The sequence below is a fragment of the Leopardus geoffroyi genome, chromosome D3 (genome assembly GCF_018350155.1).
Source record: "Leopardus geoffroyi isolate Oge1 chromosome D3, O.geoffroyi_Oge1_pat1.0, whole genome shotgun sequence".
Taxonomy (NCBI): domain Eukaryota; kingdom Metazoa; phylum Chordata; class Mammalia; order Carnivora; family Felidae; genus Leopardus; species Leopardus geoffroyi.
The window spans coordinates 28,709,510-28,731,801 of record NC_059339.1 but is presented as its reverse complement, the minus strand read 5'-3'; the positions used below and the strand labels follow the sequence as shown (position 1 = coordinate 28,731,801).

At 46.8% G+C, this 22,292-nt stretch overlaps 1 protein-coding gene across 2 annotated transcripts; it reads left to right on the top strand.

Annotated features, from left to right (window-relative positions):
* The first annotated feature begins 1,031 nt into the window (after positions 1-1,031).
* On the top strand, positions 1,032-20,220 carry ZNF74 (zinc finger protein 74). 2 transcript variants are annotated; one of them, XM_045457325.1, is made up of 5 exons: positions 1,043-1,607; positions 2,003-2,088; positions 13,040-13,166; positions 13,614-13,709; positions 14,438-20,220. In XM_045457325.1, exons 1-5 carry the CDS (start codon positions 1,574-1,576, stop codon positions 16,099-16,101), a joined length of 2,007 nt encoding a protein of 668 aa, XP_045313281.1. In that variant the 5' UTR covers positions 1,043-1,573; the 3' UTR covers positions 16,102-20,220. The 2 variants fall into 2 exon arrangements, with proteins under 2 accessions (XP_045313282.1, XP_045313281.1); XM_045457326.1 differs by lacking the exon at positions 13,614-13,709 and having other exon boundaries at positions 1,032-1,607.
* The last annotated feature ends 2,072 nt before the right edge of the window (positions 20,221-22,292 follow it).

Sequence of the window (22,292 nt, the reverse complement as noted above, 5' to 3'; positions counted from 1 at the left end):
AGACCCACAGAGACACAAATATATATATACAGGTTCACCTATACACAAGGACTCACACGATAACCAGCCCTATAATACAACAACCACTCACCACCACACTCACAGATTCACAACCAGACTTGTGAGATTCAGATACACACAGTCTCACACCCACCCAGGCTTTTGCCCTGGGGTTGCTATTGAACACTGTCTGCACTGAGCACAGCTCGCTGGTGTCAAATGAGACCCTGTATGTGGCCAAGCCTACCTGTAGTCAGGGTAGGGGTCTGAAAAGTTTCCAGTCTGCCTCACCCCAAACTAGCTCTCAGGAACCTGGTAATAAACTTCTTTCTGGAGTTACTCGGCCTGGGTTCAAAGCCTGGCTCTTCGTCCTCCTGGCTGTGTGACCTGCGACAAGTTACCCCACCACGCTGTGCCCAATTTTCCTCATCTCTAAAACGAAGGTAATAATATTTACCAAACCTCAGCGAGCTGTTGTGAATGTTCTGCCAGAAAATACATGTCAAGCTCTTTCCAGGCAAGAAAGGTGCCTGGCATGTTGTTGGTCCTCAATAAATATCGGCATCATCGCTGTGATAAAGTTAGGGGACTGTGCCAGAGCTGTGCCACAGCCCAGATCCTCCTTCCCAAGCTCCTAAGGGTGGGCAGTCCCACCAGGGCTCGGGCTCTCCCTTCTTCGGGGTCCAGGGTGCAGGCCACCACCTCTAGGGTCCCTAAGACCAGAGGCCTGAGGATTCGCAAAAATGAATGTGGGTCGGAGCCCACCCGACGCCATGTGGAGGCATGGATGAACTGATAGGATATTTCCACGTTTCTGGGTACCGTCCTCTCACATCCCCAATGAGAGAGAGAGAGACACTCACTCCACTCATTCACTCACGCACCCACCCACCGAGACACAAGAGCCTTATGCAGCAAAGAGTGGGAGGAAGAGTGGGGCGGGGCCAGAGAGTTTAGTTGCTGCGCTGGGAACTACATTTCCCAGGAGCCTGTGCTTACAAAGCCGGTTCGCGTCGAGGTGCCAGGCAGCTCCGGGACCCCGACTGCATTCTCTCAATGGAGTCCGCGCCAGCGCGACGCAAAGGCTACCGGAAGTTGTAGTTCGCGTCCGGTCCGCGCAGGCGTACTTTCCCGCGGCGGTCGCTGAGCTGCTCCTTTGTGGTCGTGGGTCCGCTTTTGTGGGAGGCCGGCCCGCTTGCTCGCGCGTCTGTCCGAGCGTCGGTCGGTCTGTCAGTCCGCGGAGGGGCCGCGTTCTACGCCCGCTGCCTCCGAGCGGCTGAGCTTGAGGCCGGCCCTGGTCCCCCGACGCAGTGCCCCAGGTCGCGGGTGATGGGGCGTGAGCGCAGCCTCGGGTGTGTGGCGCTTGCCGAGCCAGCTTGACCCCGACCTTGAGGGGAACTCAGGAGTCTCCGCGTGCGTGACCGTGCAGCCGGGAGTGCGCGTGCAACCCCACGAGGCTCCCCTGCAGGCTGTCCCTGAGCCCCAGGAGCAGGACCCGCGCCTCTGGGCCTGGCCTGGGGCCCAGGAGGCTGCAGAGCTGCCCACGCCTCTGGGAACACTGCCGAGGGGCGCCATGGAGACCCCTGCCCCGAAGCCCCAGGAGACAGGTACAGTTGACTCTTCTAGTCACTGGGTCTGTGGCCTTGCGCTTGAGACTGACACCCAGAGATGTCAGCCTAGTTTCCCAGAAGCACCTAGCAGAGTCAGGCCACCGTGCGCACCCGTTTACTTCCACGTCTCAAGCATGTTGAAGAGGAAGGGAATGGCAGTATTCTTCCTTCTTGATTGGAGTGCCTGAGACACTGGCAGAATTAATCCCTGATGCCTATCGGATTGTGTTGGATATTAGGGCTCCCCCCCCCCCCACCCCATCTATATGGGCGGTTCCTGGCTTCTCTCTGATCCTCCCCCATGCCAGGGGTGGAGTGGGCTCTATTTAGTTCAGCCATGCGCCTGGTGGCTATGGGCAGAACAGCCCCTTTGACTCATTTCTCCTCCTCAGCTCTGCCCTCCCGGGAGCCTGCTCTTACCCTCAGAAAGAATCCAGAGGATAAATTGGGTCAGGGTCTCCTGGAAGCCAGGTCCGAGGTGAGTGGTTGTCTTTTTTTCCTTCTGAACATCTCGCTCTTTATAAAGGGGGTTGGCACTTTTCTTCTGCCCAGGATCTTCAAGTCATTCAAGGACCACCTCTCTCCCTCTCCCAATCTGGGGTGCCTGCTCTCCCGTCCTTAGGAAGCTCTGGGCAAGGGAACAGCTCTGGTAGAAGAGTCCAAGTGTGCCCTTGAAATGAGTGTCCCTTCCAGCCTGATTCAGCCCAGTGGGTGGGTCATTTGCCCAGCATTATAGCAGGAGCTCAGAGGAGTGGTTTTAGTGGAACCTAAGCACGTAGATGACAGCTCACCCAATCACTTCAGTCACCTTCACATGCAGACCTGGGGGATGGCCCTCCTTGGGGAGAATTTTCTGGGATGGAATCAGGTAGGGGGGTGTGGAACAGTTGAAGGAAAGGCTGCATTGCAGCACCAGGGTAAGAGTGTTGGTAGGGGGGTGTGTCCCCGTCTGCATTTCCACTGTACGGACCCTGAAATGGGGTTGTCAAGGAAAAACCTGGAGTTTTAGCAGATTTGGGAGCTCAGCGAGGAATTGGCCCTGGGGCCACTTCTGCAGCTAAGTAGGGCCCAAATCCCTCCTTTCACAGACTTTGGGTTTTGTTTCTCATTTTGTTCTACCACCTAAACCACCCCCATCCTTCACAGTATTTAAAAGGGTACAGTTGATAAAGAGAGTGTTCAGTAGTGAGAAGGGCTGGAGGATGGAGGGTCCTTTGACTTTTTTAGGGTTTTGTGATTCTGTTAACCTCCCACTTGAAAGGGGTCTGATTACAAAAAATAGAAGTAACTATAAAAACCATATTATGAGATGTGCCTAGCTTCTGTAATGTGTTAGAATGCTCTTTTGTTCTATAAAACGCTCAAGATTGAAATGACTGTCAAATGCTGTATGTGATCTTTGATGGGTCAGAGATCCAAGAAATTCAATCAAAGGAAGTTTGGGACAATTGAGGACATTTGAAAATGGATTTATCTTAGATCATATAGTATCAACATTAAATTTCTTGGGTGTGATGATAACACTGTGATTGGGTAAGAGAGTATCCTTAGAATATACAAGGTGAAGCATGTGGGGTAAGATATGATGTCTGCAACTTACCTTTGAATGGTTCAATAGGAAGTGTGCATGCACTTGTGAGTGACTCCCTCAAGGTAGTACCTTTCTTGTTCATAGGCGTTATTCCTAAAGGATCAGCTTGTTAGATCCTTGAGTAACTGGTCCTCCTCTCCTGAGTACTCTTCTCTCCCAGCAGTCCCACTCAGACTCACAGTCAAGTGTTTTGCTCTCCTGGGACATCCCCCCCGCCCCCACAGTCTTTTCTGACTTCCTTGCCAGTTTCGGTACCATACATTTGATTCCCACACCTTCCCCCTGGGATTTGTTTCCTGTTCTACAGAATGAATGCACACCAGACATGGGCTTCTCCCAGTGGGTTGGGAATACCCCCAGATGGGCCATCACAAGGCTCAGATCCTATCTTGCCCTTGCCTTTTGACACCCTCACACAGAAGCCTTGTAGCCTCTGAAAGCCCCCTTTCTCCAACACCACATTCTGTTGTCTCTGGAGCTTGTTTCTGCCTATGTTTCTCCTTTCTTCTGCTAATGCCATGACCATTATGCTTCATCCCTGCCTGCCTCAGTTATGGGCATGTTCTCAGCATGTGTCCTCACCCCCACTTTCTCATCTCCATGAAATCCAGTGGGTTTTCTGAATCACATTTATTGAGGTATAATTTATATAAAGTTCTCCAATTTTAAGTACAGGATTTGATGAGTTTTGTTAAATGTAACCAGCACCACAATCATAACATAGAACATTTCCATCACCCAAAAAGTTCCTTCATACCCCTTTACAGTCAGTCCTCTCCCCCAATCCTGTGGCAGCCACAGTTTTGCATTTTTTAAGAATTGTGTATGGAAATACATAGTATGTAGTGTTTGGTTTCTTTTTAAAAAGATTTTTTTAATGTTTATTTATTTTTGAGAGAGAAACAGAGACAGAGACAGAGCATGAGTGAGGGAAGAGGGAGAAGGAGACAAAGAATCCGAAGCAGGCTCCAGGCTCTGAGTTGTCAGTACAGAGCCCAGTACAGGGCTTGAACCCATGAACCGTGAGATCATGACAGCTGAAGTTGGACTCAACCAACTGAGCTACCCAAGCGCCCCTAGTTTTGTTTTTTAAAGATTTTATTTATTTTTTTTTTTTAAGAGGGAGACCCGTGAGTAGGTAGAGGGGAACAGAGAGAAATCTTAAGCAGGCTCCCCTCTCAGCACGGAGCCCAACGTGGGTTGCAGTCCCATGACCCTGGGATCATGACCTGAGCCAAAACCAAGAGTTGGACGCTTAACCAACTGAGCCACCCAGGCGTCCCTAAATATTTTATTTTTAAGTAATTTCTATACCCAACATGGGGCTCAAACCCATAACCCTGAGATCAAGAGTTGGGTCTGCCAACTGAGCCAGCTGGGTGCCCCACATAGTTTTTAGTTTCTAATTTCATTTAGCGTAATGCTTTGAGTTCATGTCGTTATGTGAATCAATAGTTTGTTCCTTTTTATTGCTAAGTAATATACCATTTGTATTAGTTTACAAGGGCTGCCATAGCAAAGTGCTACAGATGGCTTAAACAACAAATTTATTGTCTCAGTTCTGGATGTTCAAGATCCAGATTTCAGCAGGATTGGTTTCTTCTGAAGCTGCTCTTCTTGGTTTGTAAAGGTACCTTCTCCCAGTGACTTCACATGATCTTTCTCTGTACATGTCTGGGTCCAAAGTTCATTTTATTATCAGGACACCAGTCCTATTGGATGATGGCTCACTATAATGACCTCATTTTGCCTTAATTATCTCTTTAAGGACCCTCTCTCCAAGCATAGTCATTTTTCTGAGGTACTAGGGGCTGGGACTTCAACATGTGAATTTGGAGGGGTCACAACTCAGCCCAAAAGACTGACTGTATGGATATTTACAATTTGTTCATCCATCTACTAGCTGAGGGATATTAGGTTGTTTCCAAGTTTTGGCTATTACAAGTAAACCTGCTATCAATATTTGAGTACAAATATAGATATTTGTACTCTGTTTTAAATTCTCTAGAATAAATTGTTTTAAATTCTCTAGAATAAGTACCTAAGTGGAATTGCTGAGTCAAATAGTAAATATATGTTTAATTATCAATTTTATCGATCATTTCCAAGAGCCATCTTTTGATTTGATTTTCTCTATTGAATTTCTGTTTCCTATTTCATTGATTTTTAGATCCATATTATTTCCTTCCTTTACTTATTTTGGTTTCTTTTTTTTAAATTTTAAAAAAATATTTATTTATTTTTGAGAGAGAGAGAGAAACAGAGACAGAGAGTGAATGGGGGAGGGGCAGAGAGAGAGGGAGACACAGAATCTGAAGCAGGCTCCAGGCTCTGAGCTGTCTGTACAGAGCCCGATGTGGGGCTCGAACTCACGAACCATGAGATCATGACCTGAGCCAAAGTCAGTTGCTTAACCGACTGAGCCACTCAGGTGCCCCTACTTATTTTGGTTTCTTAAAGTTGAAACTCAGATATTGATTTGGCACCTTCCTTCTTTTCTCATATACCATCTGATGCTATAAATTTCCCTCTTAGCACTACCTTAGCTACATCCCACAAACTTTATGTTGTATTTTCATTTGTATTCAGTTCAAAATAGTTCCAGTTTCCATTGTGATTTCTTCTTCAACCATGTGGTATTTAGGAATGTGTTGTTTAATTTCCCAATATTTAGAGGATTTTCCAGATATCTTTCTATTATTGATTTCTAGTTTAATTCTGTTGTTGTTAGAGAAGGAACTTTTGTATGATTTGAATTTTTTCAAGTTTACTAAGGTTTATTTTATTGCTCAGAATGTGGTTTACCATGATAAATGTTCTATATGCACTTGAAAAGAATGTGTCTTCTGCTTTTGTCAGCTAGAGTGTTATGTGAATGTTAATTAAGTTGAATGATATGTTAATCAATTGTTTTATATCCTTACATATTTTTTGCTTATGTGTTCTATCAATTATTGAGAGAGATTATTGTTGAAATTACCAAGTATAATTGTGGATTTGTCTTTTCAGTTCTATCAGGTTTTTGCTTTATGTATTTTGAAGCTCTTTTGGTAGGTACATCTATAATGTTGTGAGCTTTTAATGAATTGCTGTTGTGATGATGACCATTACATAATCACATAGTGATTATTATGTAACATCTCTCTTTATCTCTGATGATGTCCTTTGCTCTGAAATCTGCTTTGTCTAATGTTAATGTAGCCACTTCAGCTTTCTTTTGATTAGTATTTGCAGGATATATCTTTTCCCATTCTTCTACTTTTAAACTACCTTTGTCTTTGTTTTTCTTTTTTTCTTATTTGATGTTTATTTTTATTTATTGTGTATGTGTGGTGTATTTGTCTTTGTTTTTTTAATGTTTATTTATTTATTTTGAGAGAGAAGGATCATGCACAAGCCAGGAAGGGACAGAGAGAGAGGGAGAGAGAATCCCAAGCAGGCTCCACACTGTCAGCATAAAGCCCAACACGGGGTATGATCTCACCAACCGAACCGTGAAATCATGACCTGACCTGAAATCAAGAGTCGGACATTTAGCCGACTAAGCCACCCACGTGCCCTTGTCTTCGTTTTTAAAGTGGGTTTCTGTGGCTGACATATAGTTGGGTCTTAATTTTTTAATTCGATTTGATAATCTTTAATTTTCAATTGGAGTATTAAGACCATTCACATTTATTTATTTGTTTACTTTAAGTTTATTTATTTTGAGAGGAAAAGAGTGTGTATATGCAAGCAGGGGAAGGGCAGAGAGAGAAGGAGAGAGAGAATCCCAAGGAGGCTCCACACCTGCAGTGCAGAGTGATGGCTCAGTTTCACGAACCATGAGATCATGACCTGAGCTGAAATTAAGAGTTAGACACAACTGAATGAGCCACCCAAGCACCCTAAGACCATTCACATTTCTTTTTTTTTAATTTTTTTTAATGTTTATTTATTTTTGAGACAGAGACAGAGCATGAACAGGGGAGGGTCAGAGAGAGGGAGACACAGAATCTGAAGCAGGCTCCAGGCTCTGAGCTGTCAGCACAGAGCCCAACGCGGGACTCGAACTCACAGACTGTGAGATCATGACCTGAGCTGAAGTCGGATGCTCAACTGACTGAGCCACCCAGGTGCCCCAAAGACCATTCATATTTAATATAATTATGGCTATGACTGGATTTACATCTGCCATTTTGTTATTTGTTTTCTATAGGTCTTGTGTCTTTTTTGTTTCTCCTTTATGCATTCTTATGAGGTAAACAAATACTATTTTAGTATACTCTTAATTTCTCTGATTTTGTTAACTTATTTTTTCCTTTTAGTTGCTTTACTAGATGCTAGAGTGAATTTGACTTTGTTGAGTGTTGACTTTTTTTTGGAATTCTTAAATATTTCTGGAATTTGTTCTGGGTGGGCATTGCTTAGTATTAGTTGGATCTTTCAAGGCTTGCTCTTTAGGTTTTGTTAAGGTGGAGCCAGAGAAGGCTTTAGTCTTGCGCTAATTTTGTCAGACCACTGAAGCTCTTCTCTTCTATGGACTTTTCTCAGTGCCCATTCAGCAGGAGGGCATTCCACTCTGGCTGGTGAGACCATAAACTACCCCCAGCCTTGTGTGAGTTTTAATAATTGTTCTACCTACTTCTTTCTGGTGTTTCTTTTCCTGGTTTGGGGTTGTTTCCTCCCAGGCACATGCCTATTGGTCCTCAGTCAGTCTCAAGTGGATCCAGAGTTCTGGGTCCTCTGCTCTGGCATGTAGCCCTAGAAATTTTAATCACCTGGACACCCTAAACTCTGTTCTCCTTCAAGTTGGTGAGACCACAGGTTCTGTCTGGGTCACCACTCCCCACACTATAGTCTGGAAACTGCTTCCAGGTGGGAAGATCGGGTGGCTGTGGGGCTCATTTTGTTTCCCTTCTGTCAGAGGTCTGTTCTGAGCTGCGACTCGTCTAGTGTCTTGAATTCAATCATTGTTTCATACATTTTGCCCAGTTTAGCAGTTGTCTGAGGGAACAGGGCAAACCTGGTCCTTGTTACTTTTTTGTGTCTGGAAGCAGAACATGAAACGCAGTTTTTACCAGGCTGCTGCTTCTTCACTCTGCCAGCCCACACGCAGAATCTGTTCTTGTCCCTCTCTCCTGCCTTCCCTCTGTCCATCCTGCTGCAGAACACAGGCATCAGCACCTCAGAGCAGGTGTCTTCATCCTCTGGCCACAGCGGCACCTCCTACTGCTCCTCATCCACGACGACAGAGCTCCGTGAGCGTGAAGTATCAGGACACGCCCCCTGCCGGAGCCTAACTCACCCCATTTCTGGGCGCCAGCGTGCTCTGCTGTGGCCTGCCCCTTCTCTAATGCTTGAGACAGGAGACATCCCTGACACGATTCTGGACGCGGCACGTACTGCTGTTTGTTCTCTTCTCATAGAGCCAGGGCGGGGTCTCTAGCCTCTTGGTGTGCCCAGCCAGAGAGGCCGGAGATGGCCAAGTGGGGACTGACAGACGCTGCATCCTTTTCTTGGTACCTGAGACTGGGATACTTTCACCCTGCTTTATTTTCTCTTCAACCACAGGAGGCCCCACTGCTCCCAGAGTTTTCCCTAGCTGCAGGAAAACAGGCTCAAGGAAACTGGGTGGCCAGACCAAAATCATACTGCTAATCCCTGCCCTGCTTTGCTTTTCCTTCTTCTTTGAAAAGTAATTTTTTTTTTTAATTTACAAAACCAATATTTGCTGTGTAACAAAGTTAATAATCTTCTCCTTTCCCTGTACCTACAATCACATTTCCTTAAGACAGCCAGTGTCCTCAGTTTTGATACTTATTCTTCCACATCTCTTTCCTTGTTCACATGAGCAGCTTCCAGCATACGTAGACATGGGGCTTAACCATATTGTTTTAAAAATGGGATCAGACTGTACACATTCCAGTGCTTCCCTTTGTTTTTATGGACGTATAATTCACATACCATAAAATCCGTCCTTTTCAAGCGTACAATTCAGTGGTTTTGAGTGTATTCACAAGGCAGTGCAACTGTCAACTGTAGTCAGTTTTAGAACATTTCTATCACCCCCAAAAGAAACCCTATATCCATTAGCTATCACTCTAGCCCTCAGCAACCACTAATTTGCTTTTCGTCTCTCTGTATTTGCTTATTCTGGGCATTTCATATAAGTGGGATCATACCATATGTGGCCTTTTTTGGCTTCCTTCACTTAGCATAATGTACAACGCATACCTTTGGATAGCTGCATTATTTTCCGTGGTCTGCCTGTAGGCGCCTACCCTAATTTAGTCAACCATCCTGATGCCTTGGTTGGTTGGTTTCTGGTAAGTACAGTGCTGGCAATACTCAGCCTTGCATTTGCTTCCTTATGTGCAGAAACTTTGTTTCTACAGTGTGAATACCCAGAAGAGTAGAACAATTCCCACTCCCACCAAAAATGCTTCCTCATTGCCAGGATGCCAGGTTTTAATTAGTGCTCCCCTGATAGGTAAAAAGTGTTACGTTATTTTGTTTCAATCTACGTTTTCCTGACCAAAAAAAAAAAAAAAAAAAAAAAATCATTACTCTTTTTATATGTCCATTGGAAATGTGCAGGCTTCCTCCTTGAATGGCTTTTTCTTATTTTTAAAATTTGAAACCTTTAAGCAGAGTAATAACAACCCTCTGTGTACCTACTTTGCAAAATTAATGACTAAATTGTGTCATATTTGTTCCAAATCCTTTAAAAAAGTAAAATATTGCAGGTAAAGGCAAGAGGGTTTTTTGCATCCTTCCTGGCCCCCCATCTTCTTCTTCCCCTGCCCTCCTCAGTCTGTGACAGTATCAGAGGATGGTGACGAACGGCAAACACCAAAGGGCACCTGCCATCTGCCAGGCACTCGAGTGTGTGCTTCACACACAGTAGTAATTCATTCAGTCCTCTCTGTGATTAATGACATAGGTACTGTTAACAGACAAGGAAACTGAGGCACCCCCAATTCACAGAGCCAGGAAGGGCAAGAGTGGGTAGCCCACCCAGGCCATTGGGCTTAGAGCCTGTGCTCTTATCTGCCAGACAGTAGAGCTAGATGCACATCTGAGTATCTGTAAACTCCACGCGGTGCCGTGTATGGTTCTAGACGGTACCGTGTCAGGCATCACACTGGGCATGGTTTCCCTCAGCCTGCTTTTGTGCCCACCACACTGCTCTGAAGAGCTCCCCACAGGACGAGTTACTCCACCGTGTTCATTTTCAGTGCTGCACAGTTTTCTGTGGTATATTCATCCCTAACGGTTGATGGGCGTTCAGCATGTTTCCAGTGTTTTCTCAGTTACTCGGGCTGGATAGGAATCTCAGAGTGAACTTCTGAGGCACAGGGAACACACACTCTCGGCTTCACTAGAGAAAGTGGAGCAGGTTTTGCCCTCCAAAATGGATGTCCCCCTGATACCTATCCAATGGTGTAAGACCATCTGTTTCCCCACGGATCAGCCCCCACTACTTACTTTCAGGCTTTAAACATTGTGCCTCTCTGCTGTGTGTGAAATGGTATTTTATTAATCATTTCTGTGTATCTAGTGTAGCTGAGCGTCTCCTCATGTGCTTATTAGTCATTTGTCAGTGTTCTGTGAATTGTCTGCTTAAACCCTATGCCCATTTTCTTTTTTCTTTCTTCTTAGTGATTTGCCAGTGTTGCATGCAGAAAATGTAAACTTTCATGGAAGAAACGTAAATCGCCCCCTCCTGGTTTCTGGGTTTCCTGTCATGCTAGCCAGGGATTTAGGGAACTATCTCCCAGCAGCGCCCACATTTAGATCCTTGTCCCACCGAGACTTGCATTTTGTGTGTGTTATAAAGAGTGGCTTTATCTTTCCTACTGTGTTATGTTGGTGTTTGTCTGCGGTCGGGCTGCTGTAACAAAATACCACTGACTTGGCGGCTTAAACAACAGAAATGTATTTTCACACAGTTCTGGAGGCGGCAAGTCTGAGATCAGGGTGCCAGCAGGGTCCGGTTGGCTGAGGCTCTCTTCCTGGCTCTTGCTTCTCGGGATGCGCAGCAGGGAGAGAGATCTCTTGTCCTCTTCAAATGCAGCCACCAAGCTTGTCAGATCAGGGCCCACCCTTATGGCCCCTTGTAACCTCGGATACCTACTAAAGAGACCCTGGCTCCAAATACAGTCATGTTGGAAGTGAGGGTGTCCACATATGATTTCAGGTGGACACAGTTCTGTCCACAGCAATGGTGAAAACTGTCTAAAAGTATAAACCACTTTTTGTTTTTAATTTTTTTAACATTTATTCATTTTTTGAGAGACAGAGCATGAATGGACGAGGGGCAGAGAAAGGGAGACCCAGAATCCAAAGTAGGCTCCATGCTCTGTACTGACAGCACAGGGCCCAAAGCGGGGCTCAAACTCATAGACCGTGAGATCATGACCTGAGCCGAAGTCAGAGGCTTAACCGACTGAGCCACCCAGGCACCCCAAGCATAAGCCACTTTTATTTATTTATTTTTTTTTTTAATTTTTTTTTTTCAACGTTTATTTATTTATTTTTGGGACAGAGAGAGACAGAGCACGAACGGGGGAGGGGCAGAGAGAGAGGGAGACACAGAATCGGAAACAGGCTCCAGGCTCTGAGCCATCAGCCCAGAGCCTGACGTGGGGCTCGAACTCACAGACCGCGAGATCGTGACCTGGCTGAAGTCGGACGCTTAACCGACTGCGCCACCCAGGCGCCCCCATAAGCCACTTTTAGAGCTGTTGGTCAAAGCTCTGGTGGCCCCTAAGGATGCCCCCACTCTTCCTGACCTCCTGGTAGGCAGAAGGCCTCATCTCAGGGCCTGACATTGTGCACCACGGTGCCTGACCATGGGTGCTGATGCAGGTCCAGGGTTTCCAGAGAAACCTGATGACCCCTGGGAGCTTGGTTACATGCCAGTCACTCCCAGCAAACACTTACAAGATGGGAGCCAGGCCTCCCCTGCTTGGTTTGTTCTTCATTGTTATGTCTAATGTAATGCCCTGTCTATGATTTAAGCCAAGATCCCACAGTACCCGTGTCTTTGAAGAAAGACACACCCTTGCCACCTTAGGTCAGCGCCCTGATGGGCCTGGAGAGCTTATATGCTGCTATCAAGGGGGATGCAGAGTGGAATTGGAGCGTGAAGAGCTAGAGGAACATTGGGGATGCCAGCCTGGAGGCTCCAGAGCCGGTGAGGAGCCCCAGGCAGCAGAGGAGACTGGGGTTCTAGAACAGGAGTGCCTGCACATGTCAGTGACCAGTGTTGGGGAGAGTGGGAACAGGTCAGGACATGAGCTGAGGGAGGGCAGGGGAACAGGGGTCTGGTGGGAAGGTGTGGGAGGCAGGCAGGCAGAACACAAAGTGGCTCCCTTGGTCCTTTGGGCCTGTGCTGATAAGTAGAGTTTACTTCCTTAGGGTGTAATAATGGCTTCCTGCCCAAAGTAGGGTCCTTTTGCAATGGTGAGATTTGAATAGGGCTCTGGGTTCTTTGTACTAGTCTTTCAAGTTCTTAAGCTTGACATTCTTAAGCCTGGGAAGCATAGCATCTTACCCAGAACTTACAGCAGCCTCCAGCCCACTGAGGCACCTGCACCAGGGCTGGCCAGTTAGCTTGGCCCTCCCAATCCAGAAGGCCAGGGTCTGCATGGCCATTCCTGGTTCAGACGTGTTGTGTATGTTGGGCTGTAGATAGATGGCATCTACAGCACAACCTTCCATACTCAGGAGAAGGTCACCCAAGGTTAACCCTTCATTCCTAAGGTCCTGAGTCGACATGTGGCTCCCTCGGAACCATGAACACAGTCTGAATCACTCCTGTCCTGAGTGAATGAGAATGTGTGTGTCATTCCAGGAATCGGTGACTTTCAAGGATGTGGCTGTGGACTTTACACAGGAGGAGTGGGGCCAGCTAGACTCCCCTCAGAGGGCCTTGTACCGTGACGTGATGCTGGAGAACTACCAGAACCTTCTTGCCCTGGGTAAGATAGCTCCTCAAGCTCAGCCTGCAGTCTGGGCATTCTGCCATGCCAATAGGTATTCCCAAGCCTCCCTTCGGTGCCAGGCCCAGATGCAGGAGATGTGATCTCTGCACTGATGCTGGGCCTGGGCAGTGCATGGTAACTGCCAACATCCTTGCCTGGAGGTGGGGCTGGTCCCAGGGTGGGGGCCAGAAGAGAGGGAGGAGATGGACAGGGGCCTGGGAGCCCAGCCTGCCCTGGAGCTTTCCAAGGGAGATACAGAGGGGAACATTAGTACCCACGGGGTCCTCACAGTACGTGCTTCATTTGAGGTTCTGCATGTGAGACCCCCATCCCCGGGGATGGCGCACACCTCTTAGTGCTGGGCTGGGCTGTTTCCTGGGGCTGTCCTGCTGTGGGGAGCCACAGCACTCAGAACCACACACACCACTTCCTCCCTACAAACAGGACCCCCAGTCTGCAAGCCAGATGTGATCTCCCACTTGGAACGAGGTGAGGAGCCGTGGTGGATGCCCAGAGAAGCCCCTGGAGGGGCTTGGCCAGGTGAGCAGGGAACACAATGGAAGGATGTACAGACCCTTGCCTCTCAGTGCTCACACCCCCGCCCCCGTGTGGTCCTGCTTCCTTCCTTCAACACATACGTTGAACACCAACTGTGTGTGGGCAACTGTGCTGGAAATTCAGTGGTAAGCAAAACAGGCAAAAACCTCTGCCTTCTACTGGTGAGAGACAGAAATAATGTCCACATCTCTGGAAACATTCAACAAGTGGCAAATGGACAGGGGGCAGGGAGTGTGTGGAACCAGGGCTTCACTCACCGCGAAGAAGGCAGAGTCAGCCTTGGGTTGGGAAGGGAGGGGGATCAAGGTTCGCAGAGGTGGCTCCAGTGGAGATCATCCCCCTGGCATGTGAGGCTGACAGGAGACTGATTTAGCTCTTAAAGAGATGTGCATACATCAGAGATGTACATACACACAGCAGTCGATGTTTCGATAAGTGAATCATGTCCAACCGCCAGACCCCGTGAGCCCTGCCCCTTTCCTGGGTCCCTGGCTCTATTTGGAATTTCCCATCTCCATCTTCCTCTGCCCCGTCTCTTGTGGGCTTGCACCCATCTCACCCGAGATGCATGCCCCGAGCCTTGGCGTGCTCTGGCTGTTGGCCTCCCCTCTCTTCTCTGTGCTCACCCGAACCCCCGGCAGACCACAGCCTGAGTTCTAGTGCCAGCTCTCCGCGTGCTTATGGAAGATTGCATTTTCTGTTTCTTACAGAAGGGGAGCCTGTGCATGAGGTGAAGGACGAGTCGTGTCAACGACAGGGTGTTCACAAGGAAGAGCCTTACCAGGAGCCCATCACTGAGCCACTGGTGAAGTCTAGCATCCACAGCCCCGGTCTGGGCAATGGGTGGGCCCGAGAGCGTCCGGCAGCCTCTCTGGTGAGGGGTGAGGCCACACTGCAGAGGCCAGCGCCCACCAGTTGCCGGGACATTTCCCTGGAGAGGCACCAGCAGGGCCATGAGGTGTCTGAGAAGGATTTCCCCTCTGGGCGTACCCTCTTCACCCCCCAGAACATTCCTGAAGAAGCAGACCCTCCTGATGGGTCCACCGAGGGCTTCCGGTCTGGTGAGGCGGCCACGAAGCACCGGAGAGCAGGCGCAGGGAGAGGCCTGTGCAAATCCGGTGATCACGGTGGACATGTGGCCCCAAGCAGGAGGCGGGTGGCGGCCTCTGGGGATGGCCTCTTCGTGTGCAGCGAATGCGGAAAAGCCTTCCGCCAGAGCTCGTCCTTGACCCTGCATCGGCGGTGGCACGCCCGAGAGAAAGCCTACAAATGCCACGAGTGCGGCAAGGCCTTCACCTGGAGCACCAACCTCATCGAGCATCAGCGCATCCACACCGGCGAGAAGCCCTTCTTCTGCGGCGAGTGCGGCAAGGCCTTCAGCTGCCACTCATCGCTGAACGTGCATCACAGGATCCACACAGGTGAGCGGCCCTACAAGTGCAGCGCCTGCGAGAAGGCCTTCAGCTGCAGCTCGCTGCTCAACATGCACTTGCGCGTGCACACAGGCGAGAAACCCTACCAGTGTGGCGCTTGCGGGAAGGCTTTCAACCAGAGGACGCACCTGACGCGCCACCAGCGCATCCACACGGGCGAGAAGCCCTACAAGTGCAGCGCGTGTGGGAAGGCCTTCACCTGCCACTCGTCCCTGACTGTGCACGAGAAGATCCACAACGGGGACAAGCCGTTCAAATGCGGTGACTGCGACAAGGCCTTCAACAGCCGCTCGCGCCTCACGCTGCACCAGCGCATCCACACGGGGGAGAAGCCCTTCAAGTGTGGCGCATGCGGCAAGGCATTCAGCTGCCACTCGTACCTGGTGGTGCACCAGCGCATCCACAGCGGGGAGAAGCCCTTCAAGTGCAATGAGTGCGGCAAGGCCTTCAGCTCCCACTCCTACCTCATCGTGCACCAGCGCATCCACACCGGGGAGAAGCCCTTCGACTGCAGCCGCTGCTGGAAGGCCTTCAGCTGCCACTCGTCCCTCATCGTGCACCAGCGCATCCACACCGGGGAGAAGCCCTACAAGTGCGGCGAGTGCGGCAAGGCCTTCAGCCAGAATCACTGTCTCATCAAACATCAGAAGGTCCACGCCGGGGAGAAGTCGTTCAGATGTAACGAGTGTGGGGAAATGTTCGGCTGGAGCACCCACCTTGCCGAACACCAGAGACGACACAGCGAGGAGAAGCCCTTTGCCATTCAGTTCAACAAGCACTTACTGAGCACCTACTACGTGCCAGGCAGCCTGCTGGGCACGGGGGGCACGGGCGTGAGCGGCGTGGACCCACTCAATGCCCTGGACGTGGCAGAGCTCTTATGCGTGGTGCAGCCCTCGGCCAGCAGGACGTTCCCGCTGGGCAGCAAACCTGGAAATTAGCATGGCGTGCTGGTTGTCATCAGCCTCGCTGCTTCCCCAGAAAGCACTGCGGCTCAGATCCACGTGCCTCAGATACAAGACTGGCCCTGCCGCCTGTGCCCATCTCCCCACGCGCTGGGACACCTCTCTGAGCGGTCGGCACCACCCTGGGAAGGGCTGCGCTATAGGAGGGAAGACGTGAGGGCCATTTGAGGATGTCCCGTCGTCCTGCTTTCCTTGGGCTTGCAAGTCACCGACCTGGGGAGTAGGTCTTACCTGAGGACAAAAACAAGGTATATTGATCATTGTGTCCTCGGGACCGGCTCCTGGCATGATTTCGATCAGGAATTTCCTTTGTATGCTGTTATGTTTAGAATAATAATAATGGTAATAATAGAAACAGAGTAAGTATGAACGCTATTCTTTCTAAGTGAACATTATTCTGTTCTGGGAGAGGAGAATAATCTTCACTGGTGGGGGTTTGGGAAAAGGCAGATTTCCCGGCCTGGCTTCATTGAAGCAGCTCTACTGCTGGTGACAGCACCTCCGTCTCAGAAGCCCAGCATTAGCGTAGCCAGGTCCTGACACACCAGCTTCGTCCTGGTGGGAAATGGTGAGCACACAGGCGGGTGCCCGGCGTTCTTCCAGGGTGTGGTGTTGGGGATAGATGTGTCTAGAAGCACGCCTTCACCCAGGCTGGCCAGTCCGCCCGCAGGGCCTCCCTCTGCTCACCGGTTCAGCCCTGTGGGAGGAGCCCCTCTGAGGGGACCTGTCCCCCTGCTGTCTTCAGAGGTGGACGGCGTTCATCTGGAATTAATGTTTATTCCGCGCAGTCCTAAGCAAATCCAAGCTGCTTTCTCAGTGATAATACTTTATGTTTATAGAGAGAGCTATAGTTTATGAAATGCTTTTTAGTATACTTTTTAAATTATGGCAGCAAAATGACCACATTTCGGGAAATGTGGAATTAAGGAAAAGACTCCCATAATTGCTAATAAAACTGCATTTCGCACTTTGATACATTACCTTCTGCTTGTTTCAGAGTGGATTTTTACGTTACTGCAAACATAGTGTATATATCACTTTAATCTTTTTCTCCCACCTACTGCATAGCAGAATTTTTTCCCAAGTAACTGCACTGTCCTTGGAGTTACATGTGTTTTAAATGGAGGCATAATGTTCTATTAAATATTCTTTTATTGGATGTTGAAGTTATTCCCATGTTTTCACTATTATAAATCATTTCACAGTTATAAACTGTTCTTCATAGAGCATCTTTTTGGGTTTTGTTTGGTTTTGTTTTTTAAGATTTTATTTTTGGGGTGCCTAGGTGGCTCAGTTAAGTGTCTGACTCCTGATTTTGGCTCAGATCATGATCTCACGGTCGTGGGACTGAGCTCTGCATCAGGCTCTGCACTGACAGCACAGAGCCTGCTTGAGATTCTGTCTCTTCTTCTCTCTCTGCCCCTCCCCCGTGCATACCCATGCTCTCCCTCTCTCCCTCTCTCTCTCAAAATAAACTTAAGGAGCACCTGGGTGGCTCAGTCAGTTAAGCATCTGACTTCGGCTCAGGTCATGATCTCACAGTTTGTGGGTTCAAGCCCTGCATTGGGCTGTATGCTGACAGCTCAGAGCCTGGAGCCTGCTCAGATTTTGTGTCTCCCTCTCTCTCTCTGTCCCCTCCCCACTCATGCTCTGCCTCTCTCTCTCTCTCTCAAAAATGAATAAACATTTATAAATAAATAAATAAATAAAATAAACTTAAGGAAAAAAAAAGATTTTATTTTTAAGTGATCTCTACAGCTAATGTGGGGCTTGAACTCACAACCCTGAGATCAGGAGTCACATGCTCCACTGACTGAGCCAGCCAGGCTCCCCTTAGAGCATTTTTTTGCATTATAGTTCTTTTAGCATTAAGAAAAATCTAAGAAAGATTTCTAAAAGTGAAATTTTTGAGGTAAAGGAACAGCCTCAAGAATCACCATTTTTGTATGTTTTTGGTGGTGTGTAAAGTAAGACCATTTCATTATGAAGAAATCCATCAGCAGTAGTGGTCAAGTAGGAATGTCCCCTGCCCAGCCATCTCCAGGGACGGGACTCCCTTTTCAAAGCTGGGTGTCCACACGGTCTTCGTTCAGGCACAGTGACAACACAGCGATGCTCCTGGGTGCCTGCTGCTTCACCACATCCCTCCAGAGTGTGGTCAAGCCAGCCTCCCATTATGCAGTCCCCAGGGCCACATTGTGGCAGTTACGGACCCTTCTGTGACAAATAGGAAGACTTCTATTTTACAGCCGCATTTGTAAAAGACAAATACAGTCTGTGCTTGATTCATCATTATACCCATTTTTTCTCCTTATTTCAAAAGAACTTCAAACAAAAAAATCTCTTTGGGGCCCCACACACTGTGCCTGCTGGCGGCCCTGCAGTGCGCCAGTGGACTCAGCCGAGTGGTACCTTATTATCCCTTTACTTGGCGCCTTCTGTAACTAAAGAGGCCGAATATTGAACACATTTGGAATCTTGGTCTTTTGTCTTGAAAATGATTTGAATATGCCCTTTCTACCTCTTTTCATTGGAGACTTGATGTTTTTCTTTTATTTGCGTATAAACTTTTTTTCCTGATTATATGAGCAATACGTATATACTGAAGACATTTGGGGAAAAAGTCAAAAAATTGTAAGAATAAAAATACATTCAGTATCAGTTCATCAGCCATTGCTGGAGGTGCATTTACTTCTGTTGTTTTTTTTTTTTTTTCTGGGCACATATAATATGCTTTTTCTTTTAGAACAAAACTGGATTCATATTTTGCATGTTATTTCTATCCTTTTCCATTTAATGTTTTATGATGACCATTTTCCACATTACAAAATTATTTTTCAGAAACATTATTGATGGCTGTGTCTTTCTCTGTCTTATCATTGTGTCATGATCGATCTGTTCCTTTATTGTTGAACATCAACATTACCTGTACCTGTAAATAATTCTGGAAATAAACCTGTTTTGCCCTTTGGTTATTTCCCCAGAATAAATTGTGAGAAGTGGAGTTCACAGGCAGAAGTCACAAACATTGCACAACTGTTTCTAGGTCAAACCCAGCACAACATTCTTAATTCTCCCACGTGGGCACCAGGAGCATCCCTTTCCCTGCGTGCACCCTTCCTTGCACACACTTGGCATCAGCTTCACTTTTTATATTTACCATTTTGATACATCGCGAATGTTACTGGCTCATGTTTTTTTACCTTTTTTTCATATCAATTGTCTATTCCATTCTTTGTTTTGTATACACACAGACATGCAGAAAGCACCTTGGCACATACATTTTTATCTTTATTAACAGAATCTTTAATGTACAGAGATATTCAAATTCTGTGTAACTGGATCTTTTTGGTTTTGCTGTTTAAATTTTTCCTTAGTCCTTAGGAAGCTCCTTCTTTAAATCCTTTTTTGGTTCCATATTTCGCATTAAACTCTTAAGTCAAAAAAACAAGAACTCTGAAGTCCATCTATTTGGGATGTAAATTCCAAGGTCCCTGAATCATTCTAGAATGGCATTCTTCACTGTTCCTTGGACTTTTCTGTTTGTAGCTTCATAATTCACTTTAATGCGTAGTAGGACCAGGACTATTTTCAATAGGTGTTTTTTTAAGTTTTTTTTTTTAATCTATTCTTTGAGATAACCCAGGATTCTTCTTCTCAGAGCTCAACCTCTTCTTGCCCCTTCACATCTCATTGGGATTTTGATTATAATTGACTAGTTTGTGAACAATTACTATAGATTTTATATATATAATCTTCACATCAAAGCAGCAGTCATTCAAATCTGCCTCTAAGCATCAGAAAAGTTGTATAGTTTTCTTCATAGGTATTCTTACATATATGTTCAATACGTATGTTTATTCTTAAATTCATTCTAATTTTGTGGGGTTTCTAGATCAATCCTTTCTGTTATATATAGGACAACTATTGATTATATATATATATATAATATATATATATATCTTTTTGTATATTTATTTTATATCTGGCAACTTTACTGAATTATTCTAGTTCTCTAACAACTAACAACTTATCATTGTATTGGGCTTTCTAGGTAAATTGTCATTTAACTTGGAAATAAAAAACTTGCCTCTACTTTTCATATAGCCTTTTATTTCGTTTCTTTTTAAAACTCATGTTGGCTAGCACTTCTAGAGCAGCAGTCAGTGTTGGTGGCAGTGGTCATCTGTGACAGACTCTGTTTGGGTTGGGAGACCAATGTGTCTCACCTCAAAACACTTTGGCCTCTAAAGACTGTGTTATAGCTGCAGTGACCACATGGCCCAATTCTGAACAACAAGGCTCAAATGGAAATCTAGAAATTTGGGGAAAGTCTTTGCTTTCCTGATAGGAGAACTATTCCTTCCTCCTCCCCTTCTTCCTGTCTGGAAATTAGATGCAATGCTTGGAGGTATAGTAGCCATCTTGGGACCATGAGACAATTGAGGACAAAAGTCACACATAATGGAATGGAAAAATAGAAGGATCCTAGGCCTTGAATGAAATTTTTCAGCAGCTGTTTCAGCCCCCAACAACATTCAACTTCCTGAGTTCTTGTTGTGTAAGAATAAACAATTTAGTCCATCTGTCCTTCCTCACAGTTGTTTTCATTCCTTACTGGCACAGCATCTGGGTCTTTATCTTGACTTGAAGGGAGACAGATCTAGCATTTCACCTAATAGTGAAATGGCCATGACTGCTTGTTTATCACATTTTAATGAACTGTCTTTATAAGCCTAGCTCGCTAAGACTTCAAAAAATCAGGACTGGATGTTGATTTTTACCAAACACCATCTTGGCATACCTCAAAAATCATTATATGGGTTTCCTATCTTGTTCTGGAGATACCACTGGATTTACAAAAAGATTTTTTAACATTATATCCATCTCTGTGTTACTAAAATAAACCCTGTTCACCAAGGGTGCATTAACATTTACTACATATGAACTCACTTTCCTAGGGCTTTGGGTGCAACAAGCAGAATTGTCCCACAGTGAACCCAAGATTTCATTCAGGTTTTGCCTGGTGGTGAACAACCTGTTACAGGAGTTCCTCCCGCACTCAGCAGGAAGGGTTGCCCCAAACCCCACTCCTTGCAGTGGCTAGATACCACTACTCGGATCATTCTCCCACTTGCTCAAAAGAAAAAGGAAAAGATGAAGTAGATGTGGGGCCTCCCCAAGAACATGACATAGTGGCTGAGATGGAGCCCATGGAAGATCCCCTAATTTACAGGGTGTCTGCAGGATGTACTAGATGCTGCCAATTTCTAGATGTTGAGTTGGGACTCAACTTTTAATCTTCTGAATTGTTAAAAGGACAGACACTACTTCTGTAATTAATACAGTGAGCAATTTCCACTCTGAACAGTAAAATATAGGGTCCATAGCTCTTCCTCTAGCACTACTCCAGAATGACACTGTTGTTCCTATCCTGACAAAAGCTGTGACATGACCAATAGAAATAGGGAGAGCCCAAGAGCGTACACACTGTCCCAGCCAAGCCCACCGCCTCTAACCTGGGGCTGGCAGCAAGCCTCGCTCCTTGCCAGTTTGCCCCCAGGTAGGCAGTGCCAGCAGGAGCCAAAGAGACTGCAAGCTGAGAGGAGGGCAGCAGGGCAGAGGGCAGAGTCAGGATTCTTGGCACCTTGCCTAGCCCAGAAGTCAAAGCAGTTGTGGTAGGATAGGGGCAGTACAAAGTTATGTGAGACCTCAGTTAGGGTTACAGTGCAGGTTGTGCTTGAGGGGTTGGGTATAGGGTGAGGGTTAGGATAGGTTGGGATAGAATTTAGGGTTAGAATTAGGGTGAGTTATTTTTCATGCCATGAATACCTGCTGGAGCAAGAAAAGGATGCCTTTCTCATGCCTATGAGTGCTGGGGCAGACTGAAATTTCACATCCATTTCCATAAGTCAGTGGGCCCATAATACTCATTGGAGGACAATAGATTTGCAGGACAATCTGCACATCTCAGCAGAAGTTAAAGTTAATTCCAAGCCAGTATCACTCAGGCACAAAAGCCAACTGGTGCACTTTGCATATTCTAATTGTGTAAATTCTTTCAATAAAATTTTAAATTTCCAATTGAGTCAAGTTGGAGATGTCTCTTTCCATTTGTTTCCTCCCATGGTGGAATCATTTTGGGGGTGGTTATGGGGTGTGCTCAG